Raw genomic sequence first — 14,555 nt, forward strand, 5'->3', positions numbered from 1 at the left:
CTGTACATTACACTGGGGGTACGTGATCTAGAAGGAGGTACTAGATTACTGGGCAGATCTGGACGGATGGGGACAAAAAGAAGCCATCCACTCCAATTGATGTACAAAATTAGCATCAAATACCAATTTAAACACAAAGATTCTTGGATATAGGTACGATAGAGCTTTTTTTTGCGTTGTGAGCAACCAATGGGTCTTTTCCACGAATTTATACTGTTATCGTACGACAACGACAACACGACGAAACCTGACTCCTTCGAGATACTCCATATAACTCCGATAGCCGTATTACTTTACGTACCTAACTTATTAACATCACGAAGACGGTACGTAATATATTAAGTCAACATCGCCAATCCGTAACAGTAGTTCTAAATTAGGTCAGCTGACGTATTAGCGAGATGTGATACCACCCTGGAAAGAGATTTGAGGCTATTTGTCTCTTGTGTCTGGTAAGCGGCGGGGACTTGGGGGACCTGGTTCCCGCCTATGGGAATTGCGGGAATCAAGGACCCGAGCAGAGTGCCAGGAGGATGACTGGGTTAATATCCGGGGGTGGATCGCTATTTTTGGATTGCATTAGGGACTATCATTATGTTCGAAAAGAAAAAAGAAAATTGCGAAGGGAAACAAACCTGCATTTAGAATTTCCCAGTTTCATCCCGGAATCCGGCTATCTGGTTGCTAATTGTAAGTGCGAACCATCCACTGAGCATGAGACTGGTCATAAGATATATCAACCACAACGCCTCTCAATCCTTAGTTTCACTCAGCCCGAACGAGGGGAAAGCTAGAAAAATCAAAGGGGCTAGATTCAGCCCCGTACGTGTACGATTCGTTCTTCACCGGGCTAGCTGAGGATGCGGTGTGAGAGTATACGAGGGTAACACAAAGCAAGCGTAGTTCTAACCAAGCGCCCAGGTACCAGAGCTGAGGATCAGGCGGACCCGGGCAGCTATGCCGATCCTAGGTACAATTTTCATTCATTCTCCTCTTCCGTTCCTTTCTCAGTTACGAACAGGATCACAATTTTTTTCCTCCAAGATCCGAATTCCAACCTGTCACGACCGCGCATAGACCATCGTGTGCACATAGCCAAGAGTCGCGAACTGGCGGAACGGTACCGCACGTAAGATGAACGAACCACGGTAGGAAGGATTTTTCATCTATCTCGTTCGTACGACTTGAAATAGGTAAAACCATTACATATTTCATATTCATAAATCTCTCCATTTCAGCACAGGACTCTATTCGGCGTCAGCAACAACGTCCAAGCCCCTTGGCTTGCCTCGTGCTTTTCTTATTAACGCTTGGCGGGCGGTGTGTTTGTGGACAGGGATAGGCAATGTGATTGAAGTAGATTGCGGTTGTAGGAGAATAAAAGGAGCTTGGTACCCTCCTTGGGAATATCAATTCCATTAACCTGGTCCATCAACGTTGTAGAAAGTAATCGAATACGTCGCTAAGATGTTGTTCTCATCTCGCACTTTAGTTTCCGGCGCCGCTGCTCTGCTGGCACTATTGTAAGTTTCTCATCCCAACATACCTAGTGACATTCTAACAAGATCCCATAGCAATGTAGTCGTTGCCTCCCCACAAGGAGGACCTATCTCAGGATTGTCCGACCCAGCTACTATCCCAGGGCATTGTTCGACGACAATGGATGACTTTGAACATACTACAGCTTGGGTCAAGACTCACGAATGCTACACCTACACCAGAACGGTCCAATCTGGTGAGTAATCCCTTACATACCCGCGCGGGATTCAGGTTGCTAATATAGGGATAGCTGCTTGCCCGGTCCCAACGTGCCCATCGCCAGATCCGGATCAGATCTGCCCGGAATACATCAAGGTGTCGAAAGTGACGGTACCGTGCTCCACTGACTGTTGCCCAACAACGTCGACTACGTACGTATCGGATGGTCCTTGCTCGACCTGTGATCCGTGTCATATCCCGACGCAATGGATTACTTACACCACCGGATGTGCTGGAACGCCTACTATTACGTCCGAAACGATTGTCACGCCACCATAAGCAAGACCTAGTTCATTAGAATTAGCATGAATGAAAACTAGGGCGATTGGTGGGAAAATTGTAGTTGATAGCTTTAAATCGAGCTTCATTTTCATCCTAAGTATAAATCGGATATTATGCCGAATTTTGTAGCTTTTTTTTGGTGATTATCGCACCGTAGCTCCCTGTAAGGACTTAACTGTGCAAACACCTCCAGTCGCCGTAGTTAGCTTGCCAACCAATTCCTTGCCCGCCTCTTTAACCACGTGCCCATCGAACACGACCTCCAAGTTATCTGTCGTAGTGAAGCCTGGTTGGAATGTTTCCCAGATCTTTTTCTTGGGGTTGAGTACGCCCTCAGGCTCACCTCTATATCCATCGAAGCATACTCGATCACCAGCCTTGGCATCCGCAGGCGGAGTAACAAGTTCGACCGGTCCCTTATGGTCATCAACCTCACCCTCCTTTAGTCGCGGCGACGCAGCTAAAACCATAGCGCACGACTTGATACCCCGCATCTTGACCGGTTTCAAGTTAGCGACAACGACAACCTTGCGGTTTTGCATCTCCTCCAGAGGTACCAATCCATTCAAACCAGAGCAAACTGTTCGGCAGACCTGACCCTCATACTCACTAGTGTCATCGGTACCAGGCTTATCACCCATAGCAATCGTAGACACATACAAGCTATCAGCTTCAGGGTGCTTGATAGCCTTTAGAATGTGACCAACTCTCAGGTCGATGAGATGAGGCGACGGCGGTGTAGTAACAACAGGAGCCTTCTGGGGTTTTGGCGCCTTCTCTTTCTTCTCCTTCTTAGGCTTCTCGGTGGTAGCACCAACGGCGGCAGCAGCCTTGTCCTTGGCATCAACAGCGGCGCCCTTGACTGCCTCAGTGACGGCCTTTGTTCGGTCGAAAAGTGTAGCAGTAACCCCTTCACCACCCGCAGCGGCGGCGGCGGCTGCCTTTTCTTTCTTTAGGCGTTCCTTCTCAGCCTTAGCGTCGGTGGGGGGTTTAACGTAAAGGACTTCGTCAAGGTCGACCTTGATTTTGTTCGAATCGTTGACGTTTAAACCAAAGACACCGGAGTTTTGGACGAAATCAAGGTGTCGGAGGATGTGAGGGTGGCCTTGTTCGCCTGTTCGCTGCTCGGGGGTCCACGACTTGACCGCGGGGGCTAGAGATTCGTAGATCGCGACATCGGCCTTAGAAGGTTTAGTGCCGAGGAGGGTGGTTCGGGAGGTTAGGTGGGAGTTGAGTTTATCAAGGATTGAGGTATCAGAAGGTGAACTCTTGAGTCGCTCGGAAGTGGTGATCCATTGCTGGACCTCAGTTTCCTCGGTGGGGGAGAGCTTCTGTGAGTCTAACGCGGCCATGGTGAATGTTCGGAAAGAAATGCCTCGTGAAAGAGGGCGAAATACACGATATAGTGACAGTTTGGTAGACTTATTCTAACTGCGACTCGAGAAGTGTCGCAGAGTAGAATTGGTAGTGTAGAATTTAGGCGTTAAGGTCGAGTGGAGGAGGAGTTCACTTATTTTTTCGAAGCTTGAAATTCCAATTGCCCCTCCATCGAATTGACTCACTATGATTATGTAAGAATATCAGATAATAAGACTTGCTTATGTAATGGAGCTATTACATAAGCTTTTGGGTTAGGTAATCCAATGTGAGGATCAAATCACGGAGTTACATCGGGCCGTGTTCCAGCTGACGGGTCGTTTCTGCGGGTGCACGGGTGCGACCGTGGAAGCTCTCCAAGCTTGTAATGTAAAGAAAGGGCAGCCTAAGCCTCAGTAAACGTCAATCGCGACTTATCCTATTCAGCTCATCCGAGCTGTTCTAATGCTCCATCGAAATCACCAAAACATAATACAACCATCAACCGATATATCTCATTAACATTTCTTCAAGATGGGCGCTTTATCATATGGCGCTGGAGGTCTTACCTCCTTCGTAACAGTCGTCGGACTTTGTATGTTGCAGTGATTGGATAAGACGTGTTGAGACACGATGGCTAATTGATCGAATATAGACATGCTATTTACCGGTAGTGGTGAATCCTTTAATGTCCGTCCCGAAATACCTCGCGGATAATCCGATCGATTTCTGATAATTATATAGGTTGGAGCTTTCCTCGAAACGGTATCACCATACGTATGGGCGGATCTCGGTATCGCACTCTGCATTGGTTTATCAGTTGTCGGTGCGGCATGGTACGACAACCCCTATCGCGCGTATACGAATCCAAAACCACAATTAACAAATGTATAGGGGTATCTTCATCACGGGCTCGTCTATCCTCGGTGCCGGTGTTAAGGCGCCGCGAATCCGAACCAAGAATTTGATCTCTATTATCTTCTGTGAAGTTGTCGCCATCTACGGCGTTATCATGGCTATCGTGTTCTCCGCCAAGGTTAACTATGCTTCCGGCATCGACATGTACGACTCGAACGCGTATTATACAGGATTTGCTCTATTCTGGGCTGGGTTAACAGTCGGAGGATGTAACTTGGTCTGTGGTGTTGCTGTTGGTATCAACGGTAGTGGAGCTGCTCTAGCAGATGCTGCTGACCCGTCACTGTATGTCCCAACTTAGCTCTCTATTACTGCACTTAAGCTAACACTCTTCAGTTTTGTCAAAATCCTCGTCATCGAAATCTTCAGCTCTGTCCTCGGTCTCTTCGGCTTGATTGTCGGTCTCCTTGTTTCGAGCAAGGCTAACGAATTCGGCGAGATCTAAACTTCGACTATATGTAAACAGAATACAATGTAAGAACAGATGCATTCACAATCCATCATGGATTGTTGGCGTTCGGAAAGACGGTTTCAAATTGGGGAAAGTCACGGTTTGTCCATTCATGGGTAGATTACTGTATGTATGTACTAATAGGACAAACCCGGGCATGGTCACAGTTCTTTAGGGGCTGCTGGAATAGACACCTCCCAAGCAAACCTCGGCAGACCAGGAAGCAAGCCAAGCCAATGTCTGCTATCCATCAACGCAGAACGTACCAGAAAGCTAATCTAGCTACTTTGCGAATAATACTACTTATCAAGATTGTTCCGTTTGTTCTTGGCCTAAATGAGTTTTGTAATCGGAGAATAGGAGGTTCCTCCGGGTTTACTATCGAACCACTATTGAGGGATTAAGTAATCCCTCCGAGAATTGGTAGATCCATGATCTCAACATGATGTCTTCACGTACCTAGGTAATTATCTAATTACAAATACACCTTATCTATGGTGAAATTTTCGGGCGGCCAATTCTCAATCAATTATTCCTAAGGCTAATAATGAAACCTACCCATCTAGATAATCTCTAGGTATGTGAGGCTATTCTTTACTTGAATTGCTAGGTAGAAAATACCCCTGCTTAATAATTGGAGCTCAGATGGGTGCCAAGATGACCCCTATTGTAACACAGCCCCGTCTATGGTCTATGGAGGGTAACAATCCCCTACCACACACCGGGCTCGATTTTTTCCGCTGCTGAAAGAATCAGCCCCAGGAGTTCGAGATAAACGAACAGTAGCAATAAGATATGAATCAATTGTATATTGCTACGTTAGCTGCCGTCACTATCTCTAACACGCATATGTAGTCACGCGGAAAGGGTAAGCGATGGCAAAGTCTAAGGTCGTTTATGACCACCTAAGTATCTAAGCAGATATATCCCGAAAGCTTTCCATGGAGATCGACTGTAACATTGAATATATCTGGTCATATGTCCATTGCTTAAGGTAGAGTGCTAGTCGCAATGACTGAAGTGTATTGAACGTCAACCCGACCCCCACACTGTCCATTGTGGCGGAAATACAGTAGTATGACACGGCGCAGAGCCCCCAGAAGCAGATAGCAAAGAGATATCATTCTGTCTAATTCGATGTAGCTATATCGTATTCTATGACTCGAGAAACACGTCATGTATAATTAGGTATTGACTGCTAAATGAAATGCCATTCTTCTCAAGCACCTGGGGCCTCTTGTGTAGACTCGAGTGCCTCAACGATACATCTCCGTTCAGCTTCTATAAGCTCTTGTGGGCGACTTCGCTGCGTGAGAGCCTTATCTTTGAAGACAAATATGCTGAAATTATGTTTGAATATTTCGTCCATGTCTTCGAGTGTTCGACGTGAGGTTTCCGGATAGAAGAGGAAGACAATTGGTAGAAACGACCAGCAGAATCCAGCGAAGACTATTAACATATAGGTTAGTATAAAATAACATCCATAGGTACGATGAATAGGCGTGGACTCTTACGAAGGTAGAATCCCCATCCAAGGTTATCCACACCGACTTTCGTAAACTGTACGATGACGAACCCGCACATCCAGTTCGTCGCGGTGGCAGCGGCGGCTCCTCTTGTACGCCACCCGAGACTGTTGATCTCCGAGTTGTAGACCCAAGGGACTTTGGCGAAACTAGTTCCATAACAGAAGTAGTAGAGAAAGAACATGGCGACAGTAACTTTCCCTAGAGCTACCTTCTGTTCCGGGTGGAGTATCGCCTCTCTCAACGTAACTGCGGCAATTAGGTAACAGGACCCAGTTGCTATAGAGCCGTACATCATCAGCCTAGAAAGGCGTAAGCAAGTCTACCCATCGAATCAGTATAATAGCAGTGTCGTAGCCTTACTTTCGCCTTCCGACTAGGTCAATTAGGAATAAGCATGAAAGAGCCGCTCCCAAGTATAGGCTTGCATTAGCAGCGGCCAGTAACCTTGCATAGGAACTCGAGACTCCGACTGATTCGATCAAGAGGGTGGGAAGGTAATAACCTAGAGCGTTGACGCCACTGAACTGTTGCATCAACTGCGTCCCACAACTTTCAGGATGTCAGCATCTAGTTGCAGCACACCCGCAGTCTCCAAAGCGACTTGCCTTAGCAGCAAACGGCGAATATTCCGCGATGGGTCTCGGCAGAGGAGAGCGTCTCTCATAGGTACGCGAACCGCTTGTTCTTTCTCGAGTGCTTTCTGAATGGAAACAAGATCGTCGTTCAAGTCCTTATCGTCAAGGTTATGCGTTGTCCCTCGTACTCGGCCGAGTGCTGCTCGGGCTGCCTCGAATCTTTCGCGAAGTAGTAGCCAGCGGGGTGACTCGACTGTAAGCGGCAGAAACGCTAAAACGATAATTGGGAAAACAAGCTGAAACGCTAAGGGAAATCGCCACTGGAATGGGCCGTTATTGTCAAAGAGGGCGTAGCTCATCCAGTTCGCTATGCAGAATCCCACTGTGTTGCATAGGGAGCCTATAATGACAAGTTTGCCTCTAATGCGAGAAGGTGATGTCTCGGCCATGAACACGGGGCAAGTCGAGGACGTAATACCCACTAGAGTAAGGGGTTAGTACATGGAGAGCAAGGTAGGCAGGCAACTAGGGTCGTATCCGATATCGTAGAAGTTTCAGGGGTATTCTCTCGAGGCCATGTGTAAATGTCGAGTAGGCCAACCGAAACCGGGAATATTAGGAGCTTGTAAGGGGGTCGACCTACTGCCGAATCCATTGAAAAGGCGGCCCACGATCATCTGAGGTAAATGGTAAGCTGCAATCTGCAAGACCGCTCCAATAATGTTGACAACGAGCCCAACGAAGACAGACTTCTTACGCCCTAACCTATCGCCAAGTAAGAACGCTGCAAGGCAGCCGAAGAAAGCACCGAGCTCCATGCAACGGTCAGCATCCGCGATTAGCAATGTTAAACGTCATGACCCACCGAGAAACAACTGGATGTAATGCCCGAGATACGTGGATCCTTCGTTTCTGGAAACGTCTCGAGGAAATCAGCCGATATTAAGGCTCCGGCAAAGACTCCCTGTTATTGGGTGGTAAGCCAATGGACCAGTAGAGCGGGTGGCAGGATGATAACTTGGTCGTAGCCGAAGTGTGCCATGGATACTGCAAGAAGTTACTCGCTATATCTAACTAAACGTGGCGATGAGGGGGGATCGTATGTACCAGAATTCGTCACTATTAAGCAGAAAAGCTGCCACTTGCCGCCTGGCAATGGTAAATAAACCATGTCTATTGGGTTTTTAGGTAAGAGGGGTCGATATAAAGCCAAATTCAGAGGCAAGTATCTGATAGGAGAAGGGAACGAGGCACTGTTGGCGTCTAAAGCAACTGAAATAAAGTAATCGGCGATCTTGGACACGACAATATACCTCAAAATGCAGGTTTTCCACGGAGTTTTTACCTGGTTACTATCGTGTCAACTTCGCGCCTCTTTGGAAGGTCTGTAGACGATCACCTTAAGTAGGTCCTTGTAATACCTCATTCCGCCAGTCTTCCACCAACGTTACGTCTTTGGTTCTCATGCTCGATCGACGTGATGAAGCCATTGGCGCATGACTAAATCTCTTGTAAGAATCTGCCATATCCATACTTAGGCCCTAGTTAGCAACCTAGCTAATGAACCTGGCACCGAGCGGCTTTTCCGACGTAAAGTGAGTGAGCCCCCACTGGGGTTGAGCCAGTAATCTTTTCACCGTCGTCAATTAAACTAGGTGGTTGTAACGTGTCAATAATATCATCACCCTGTCGGATAAGCTCAGGGGGTTCCCCTATATTTGCGACCATGTGTTCTGGAACCGGTGAAGGTCCGCAACAAGAAATCCAAAATTGTGGCCACGCCTCGCGGATTGGAAACGAATACGTCATCCGTAGAAATAATAGAAATGTAATTCAAGTTTGGACTCGCTGGATGTTACCAGAATAGCCTGTAACCAGTATTCTTAGCAATGGCAGTGTTGTATCTAGACCGGACCAACCTTCCGCTTGGAGTGCTAGGTCAAGTAGAGTCAAAAGCAACTTGGAATGAACGAGAAGACATCAACTAGGTAGGTAGGGGACGTCTGATTAATAGATATACTCGAAATAGACTTATAGAATCAGAGCTTAGCTTCTTGAAGCTAAGGGTGATGCTAGGGATGACGGCATATATATAGCTGGGTACGGTAAATGCTGTAGCTGAAGTGTATACTAATCTTAAAAGGCCAAGAGCCAAGATCCAGATCGCGATGAAGCCATTTCAAGCCGAATGACTAATTCCATGGATTCACACGAAGAAAAAATAGAAACATCGGAAGTGGTGATAGGTGGTGAGTGGTTAGCTCGGCTGAAGCAGTTTAGTAAATATTATCGCCGACGGCATTACGGCTTCGAGCCAGATTGATTCTGATGACTTATCTCATCGTCGGTCTTCCGGCATTGTCGGCTTTCTAGATAGCGAGAATTAATATCTCCCCGGTATTCTAAAGGCTAGAAGTTCGATGGAACCGATATAACGTCCCGGTTCACGGCGACAGCGATCCCGAGTGACGCCGGCCGTAACGATAATTGGTTGTAGTCGAAAGGAATAGTCATAAGTTTCGTAACCAGGGAAGTTGATTCGTTCAGCTATCGGGGTTTGTGACAGGGTACAGAGGTTTTCTGAGATATTGGAGATGTTAAGAGATTTTTGGTGGCTGGTTAATTGAATTATACCGTATCTGCACGGTGCAATTTAGATATTACCTAAGCCAATGGGAGTAACATTAGCCGCAGCATGTCACAATGCGCCTAGATGCAAACTAACCCCCACTGAGTCCACTAGAGCCCACTAAATCTCATACTATGAGATCAATTATGTTGGTGGTAATAATTGTAAATTAAAGCTGACACAGCATTTTGAATAAATGTTAACTCTTTAGTCCGAACTTTCGAGACATTTTGACTTTCGCCCACGTTGGAAATACATGTGTACTCAGCCCTGAAGCCCCATTAAATTTTCCCTTTTCGATCATCACTGACGTATGTTCGTATCCTACCTAGGTAGTGAATACCCGGTAGGGCTGCGAGAGATGGTGGTAACTAGCTATGCAGGTAATCATTTGCGATCTGCTGTTCATCCCATCCTCATCCTGCAAGTAGGACACATGATACTGATTACGAAAAAAATTCAATCTTTAAAGAACTCCTTTACTTCCGTTTCGATAATATTTGTCATTTTCATGTTATAACGACCTACAATACAAAAGTACGACAAAAGTGCCTGGTACCCACATACAGGTCTAGGAAAGGATCAAAATGTCATCGTGTGCCCCGAATCCACGGTAATCTAAATGTATGTCAGAAACGTCAGAATGCTAAGTTAGGTATGTATTGAACCAATATGTAAGAATATGCCGAACCAAAACTGCAATTATCAAGGCAAGGTTCGCCGGCTACAATGCCTAAAAAGGTACAACCATCTGACGGCGAACTTCTCAAGCAACAAAAGTTACTTATTCTATGTAGCTAAGACCAAGGATTATCATTGATTATCTGACCTTTATGTTGATACCCTAGTAGATACCTACATCAATACCTAGGTAGGTATCATAATAGCTACCTTAATTGCATTGATAATAGATCACTTGACATATGTACGTATTTTTTCCCCTTATTGTTAATTCGGAGTAATGAATACTTCGTACTCCGGTGATGTGCTAGGGTAGGCATTTTCTAGGTGCTTTTTAATGCGCTGCCATCGTGTTTAGTATCCCCCGTGCCCCGTTGTTAGCCGCCCCACCAAGAGCTGAAAAAGAAAAAAAAGCAGCTAACCTCACCTAGGCAGAGCTAAAAGATCAACTAGACTCTAAACTTTTAGTGCTATTTACCCCCATATACAGCATATACTCCCCCTAATTACATTACAACCATGTATCTCAATACTAATAATATCTTCTCAACACCATAGACATCACCAACTCGCCTCTCATCCTACATCCTTCTCTCAGAGTCGACGGCAATCGGCCACAACATCGCCGAATTTGTAATACGGGCTAGACTTGCTTTATTTTTATGACGTACACTTCGAGTCAGCCTATTCGATTCCATCTAAGTATGAGTCTTAGGTAAATATATTTTCCTTTTCTAGATACCGATCGTGTTGGATCATTTTGGCCTATCCAATTAAACTATAAACTCTTTCTCCTCTTACGAATCAACAATGATTGGCCATGGTTAGGAGTCAAAGGTAAGGTGTAGGCGCAGTGGATAGTGTTCCATTTGCCCCATAAAGGGGGGGGTTAACTCATTTTTTCTCTTAAGACTTTCCATGTGGTTGGGCAAGTGTCTTGCTACATGAAGACTATACTAAGGCTGCAACGCCTCCTGGATATGCCCGAGTTACTCTGGTATACGCTCCCTGCTTCACATATATAGGAAGTCTCTTGTTGGTCACGATAAGCGATCCGATTATCTGCGCGCAGTCGGTACCAGAACCAGTCTTGCGTGGCGGTCAGAGGAGTTCGTTAGTACCAAGTGGCTACGAAGAAGTTGGCGAGTGATATTGTGACATTAACTACCCAACATCTAGTTGTCAAAACCCCCGGCAAGGTCCAAGGATCTAAGACTAAGTTCCCAGTCATTGGGTCAACTCAAACGTGGTCAGTCTCTCCGGGCCCAGGGTATTTCAACGGAAGCAGCCGCACTTACGCGCTCGATTATCACGTCTTATTACCCTAGGTAGTTAATGCTTATCTACGCCTTGGACAATATCAGTTAAACCAGGGGGGTCGTCCGTCTTAGCCAGCTGCTCGGTTTTTGCCACATGAACTACACAAGGAAACGTAGGCCTACCTATTCTCTCACTTCCCTTTCCCCGGGTACTTGGTTATTGGGCTATGAACTCACCGAAATTCAGGCGCACTTCTTGCCTGCGACTTCTGCAGGTACTTCTCACCCCTATAGACCGGTCCAAATTCATTTCAACCTAACATAATATAGGCATCGTAAACGAAGATGCGACGGGAAGAAGCCATGCTCAACTTGCAGGGATTCAAATGCCGATTGTGTATACAAGGAGTTACCATTTGAAAGGTGTTCTAATGCGTCCTTTCTTATAGACTAAGACAACACACGTGCTAACCCAGAGAGGTAGAGTTGAAGACTCCAGTCCGACAGCGGTCATCGATCGACTTACCCGCATAGAATCTCTTCTCGAACACCAGAGCCAGCAAATCAACCAGCTCAGCACACGGTCTAGCCCCATTTCATACTCCGCGAGCCAGGCCGACTATTTCCCAACGTATCAACAGTCTTCGGAGTATTTACCTTCAACATCCGCTGGAATAGATCCTCAACTCGATTCGCCGCAGTTTCTAATCCCGAAAAACCATGCTACCCTACCAAGCACACTCCTTTCTTTACCTGGGGTACGTGATATCCTTGGGGAGTACCCGAGGGACTATTTCTTTGAAATCGAAGAGAAACTACCCTTACCAGGTCTTTTAGGAAGGTTATATGACAGCCCCTTAGTTTGGCCTTCTCTTGATCTTAAATGCCTAGATACGTTAGCCGAAAACTACTTCCGGAATGTCCACCCTCACCACCCACTCTTCACGCCAAACATGTTTAAAGCATGGCAGGCCCGACTTATTGAAGAAAAAGATATGGAAGAGATTGGAACTTCAATATGTTTTTGCGTCTATGCTTTAGGTACCATTTGCTCCGACGAAGATGGGACCTACGAGAACGACGAAGCACTCGGTCTTCACTTCTTCCAACCAGCGCTACGAATTATGCTCCATAAGCTAGTATGGGAATTTCGACCGAGTATTTGCCTATGCCAGGCGTTATTACTTGCCGCATCATATTTTGCTCATATGGGAAGACCGCTTCATAGTTGGAAAATGGCGCAATTCTCAGCCCGGATCTTCCTGAATTTAGTCGAGAAGTAATGAATTCCCTTAATAGTACCTACGACCCATGCTAACCCGTGGAAGCCGAAAACATAACTTATCTAGTGCCGAGTTTGAAGAGGCCGAATTAAGAACATTTTGGCAGTGCTTTACGGTGGAATGGTATGACAGGCTAAGGACTCGGGCTTTTGTTGCATGGACTAATACGACTGTTTAGCGATCGAATTGCCGAACTCGACGTCCATCGAAGCGGAATCGAGCCTCTCGGAGATCGAATGCGGCTTCCGCATAGCACGGATCCTTCCGATAATGAGAATACTATTTGCTTCATCGCCGAGCATGCCATCCGTCGACTCCTTAATCGTATACACAATTCTTTATATGGTCCAGAAATTAGTCAGAAAAGTCCGAACATAGCTTTTCCAACAGGCCCAAATCAGGCTTGGCAAAGCTTACACATTCAGAAACTTTTATCACTCAGTTCTGAGCTCAATAGACAGTTAGAAGAATGGTACTTTTCCATACCAGATTACCTGCGACCCTCGAAGGGAACTTTACCGCTACCGAATGATCGCTCCCGCGTTCTTAGGCTTCGGTATTACGCAGCGAGACATATTATCCACCGACCGTTTCTTCTCCAAATGGTATCTCGACAGCATGAGGACCAATCGCCAATGAGCTCCTCGGTTATGAGCCCTGACCCTTACACCGAGTCACCCGTCGTCTTAGAGAAGTGCGAGGCCTGCATTGATTCTTGTGTTACCTATCTCTACAATGCGATAGAGATGATAGGGAAACGCTCGCCGTACCTATGGACATTTTCGCAAAGCTGTATGGCATGCCTTATCATGCTATGGGTGGCTGAGAATACCCCTGCGTTACATCACATCGTTCCTCATATGCAACCACTCCAGGCCATGGTACTTACCAAGTTACGCAAATGGGCGATCAAGGATTCCACTTTCGCGGCCGAGGTACAGATTATCGAACAATTGAATTTCACCGACCCGATGGAAACTTGAAAATGATACCTTTCGGAGTTAGGTCGAGCTTTGAAACGCCGAAACAATACCCGAACCCATGCATTATCGTGAGATCTAAGGCTGCCCCCTGAGAATCACCAGCTTAATCAGCATGTTAAATCCCGAAACCCATAGAATACGCCATGGGAAATATTACACCCGGTACCTTACCGCCTGAGCAGGGCTCGGCGATCGAGCTTGGAGGTAGATGTTGAGTGGTAGCTAGTTACGACAGTAGATAGACCAATAAGTTTTGTTTTCCTCCTCTCATTGGATCTCCCAGAGAACTAAGCTGAAATGCAGTTGCAATTGCGGATACGGTGATATCGACACGAAATTTCCTTTAGGTACCTACGTAGTATTAGGTACATCTTGTCTTGCCCTTCTCAGCTACTGTACATGTACCTATGCATAGAAGTCAGCGAGAATATTCCCTACCTTAGCCTTAACTTTACCTCAGAGTATTAAGGTGCATCCATTTGATGCATAAGTAATTGTCAGCAATGTCTAAGAAAAATCTTCACGCAGGTATGTACCTAATGAAAGGGTGACATCATCACCTCCCCCGCTCGTCCGATACCATAGCCCTGGGACCGAGCTAAAAAGCGCGCTTACATAACTAAATTTATGTACCTAAAATTAAAATTCGACGGGCGGGATTGAATTCGTTTGGGTTGTTGATGGCTCCAGGGCTCCGACCCTCTCCCGACCCCGAAACAACATTTTCTACTCGCTATTAACGGGACCCATTCGGGATCGGCTCCAACCTGGTCGCGACTCGATGCGACCTCGCAACATAGGTAGCATTCCGGTATGAAAACATTCACTTATATTTCAAAATATTATCAAAA

General features: G+C 46.2%; 5 protein-coding genes across 5 annotated transcripts; 3 read left to right on the top strand and 2 right to left on the bottom strand.

Moving 5' to 3' along the window:
* Nucleotides 1–1,004: 1,004 nt before the first annotated feature.
* F4822DRAFT_409980 (uncharacterized protein) lies at nucleotides 1,005–2,131 on the top strand. Its single transcript, XM_051458706.1, has 3 exons — nucleotides 1,005–1,523; nucleotides 1,575–1,735; nucleotides 1,790–2,131. The coding sequence occupies exons 1-3, from the start codon at nucleotides 1,468–1,470 to the stop codon at nucleotides 2,035–2,037; spliced, it is 465 nt and encodes a 154-aa protein (XP_051312180.1). The 5' UTR covers nucleotides 1,005–1,467; the 3' UTR covers nucleotides 2,038–2,131.
* Nucleotides 2,132–3,576, bottom strand: F4822DRAFT_409981 (nucleic acid-binding protein). Its single transcript, XM_051458707.1, has one exon. It carries the CDS (start codon nucleotides 3,390–3,392, stop codon nucleotides 2,184–2,186), a length of 1,209 nt encoding a protein of 402 aa, XP_051312181.1. The 5' UTR covers nucleotides 3,393–3,576; the 3' UTR covers nucleotides 2,132–2,183.
* A 209-nt stretch (nucleotides 3,577–3,785) lies between these two features.
* On the top strand, nucleotides 3,786–5,446 carry F4822DRAFT_409983 (ATP synthase subunit C-domain-containing protein). The gene is made up of 5 exons (XM_051458708.1): nucleotides 3,786–3,991; nucleotides 4,052–4,086; nucleotides 4,141–4,232; nucleotides 4,291–4,599; nucleotides 4,651–5,446. Exons 1-5 carry the CDS (start codon nucleotides 3,931–3,933, stop codon nucleotides 4,757–4,759), a joined length of 606 nt encoding a protein of 201 aa, XP_051312182.1. The 5' UTR covers nucleotides 3,786–3,930; the 3' UTR covers nucleotides 4,760–5,446.
* Nucleotides 5,447–5,578: 132 nt separating this feature from the next.
* On the bottom strand, nucleotides 5,579–8,040 carry F4822DRAFT_444802 (general substrate transporter; the record flags this gene model as incomplete). The annotated part of the gene is made up of 8 exons (XM_051463290.1): nucleotides 5,579–6,214; nucleotides 6,280–6,593; nucleotides 6,655–6,843; nucleotides 6,900–7,350; nucleotides 7,513–7,681; nucleotides 7,735–7,833; nucleotides 7,888–7,916; nucleotides 7,977–8,040. 8 exons carry the CDS (start codon nucleotides 8,038–8,040, stop codon nucleotides 5,985–5,987), a joined length of 1,545 nt encoding a protein of 514 aa, XP_051312183.1. The 3' UTR covers nucleotides 5,579–5,984.
* A 3,164-nt stretch (nucleotides 8,041–11,204) lies between these two features.
* On the top strand, nucleotides 11,205–14,397 carry F4822DRAFT_315724 (uncharacterized protein). The gene is made up of 6 exons (XM_051455390.1): nucleotides 11,205–11,611; nucleotides 11,686–11,713; nucleotides 11,769–11,861; nucleotides 11,923–12,717; nucleotides 12,767–12,844; nucleotides 12,900–14,397. Exons 1-6 carry the CDS (start codon nucleotides 11,593–11,595, stop codon nucleotides 13,702–13,704), a joined length of 1,818 nt encoding a protein of 605 aa, XP_051312184.1. The 5' UTR covers nucleotides 11,205–11,592; the 3' UTR covers nucleotides 13,705–14,397.
* Nucleotides 14,398–14,555: the final 158 nt, after the last annotated feature.

Source organism: Hypoxylon trugodes, assembly GCF_022578975.1.
Source record: "Hypoxylon trugodes strain CBS 135444 unplaced genomic scaffold F4822scaffold_7, whole genome shotgun sequence".
Taxonomy (NCBI): domain Eukaryota; kingdom Fungi; phylum Ascomycota; class Sordariomycetes; order Xylariales; family Hypoxylaceae; genus Hypoxylon; species Hypoxylon trugodes.

Excerpts from the sequence above, each read along its gene's own strand:
- F4822DRAFT_409980 (XM_051458706.1), top strand. The coding sequence starts at position 1,468 with ATGTTGTTCTCATCTCGCACTTTAGTTTCCGGCGCCGCTGCTCTGCTG. Across the intron at positions 1,524-1,574 it reads GCTGCTCTGCTGGCACTATT|CAATGTAGTCGTTGCCTCCC; the intron begins GTAAGTTTCTCA and ends AAGATCCCATAG. Across the intron at positions 1,736-1,789 it reads CACCAGAACGGTCCAATCTG|CTGCTTGCCCGGTCCCAACG; the intron begins GTGAGTAATCCC and ends ATATAGGGATAG.
- F4822DRAFT_409981 (XM_051458707.1), bottom strand. The coding sequence starts at position 3,392 with ATGGCCGCGTTAGACTCACAGAAGCTCTCCCCCACCGAGGAAACTGAG.
- F4822DRAFT_315724 (XM_051455390.1), top strand. Across the intron at positions 11,714-11,768 it reads CTTGCCTGCGACTTCTGCAG|GCATCGTAAACGAAGATGCG; the intron begins GTACTTCTCACC and ends AACATAATATAG. Across the intron at positions 12,718-12,766 it reads TTCCTGAATTTAGTCGAGAA|CCGAAAACATAACTTATCTA; the intron begins GTAATGAATTCC and ends AACCCGTGGAAG.
- F4822DRAFT_409983 (XM_051458708.1), top strand. The coding sequence starts at position 3,931 with ATGGGCGCTTTATCATATGGCGCTGGAGGTCTTACCTCCTTCGTAACA. Across the intron at positions 4,087-4,140 it reads GTAGTGGTGAATCCTTTAAT|GTTGGAGCTTTCCTCGAAAC; the intron begins GTCCGTCCCGAA and ends ATAATTATATAG. Across the intron at positions 4,233-4,290 it reads TCAGTTGTCGGTGCGGCATG|GGGTATCTTCATCACGGGCT; the intron begins GTACGACAACCC and ends ACAAATGTATAG.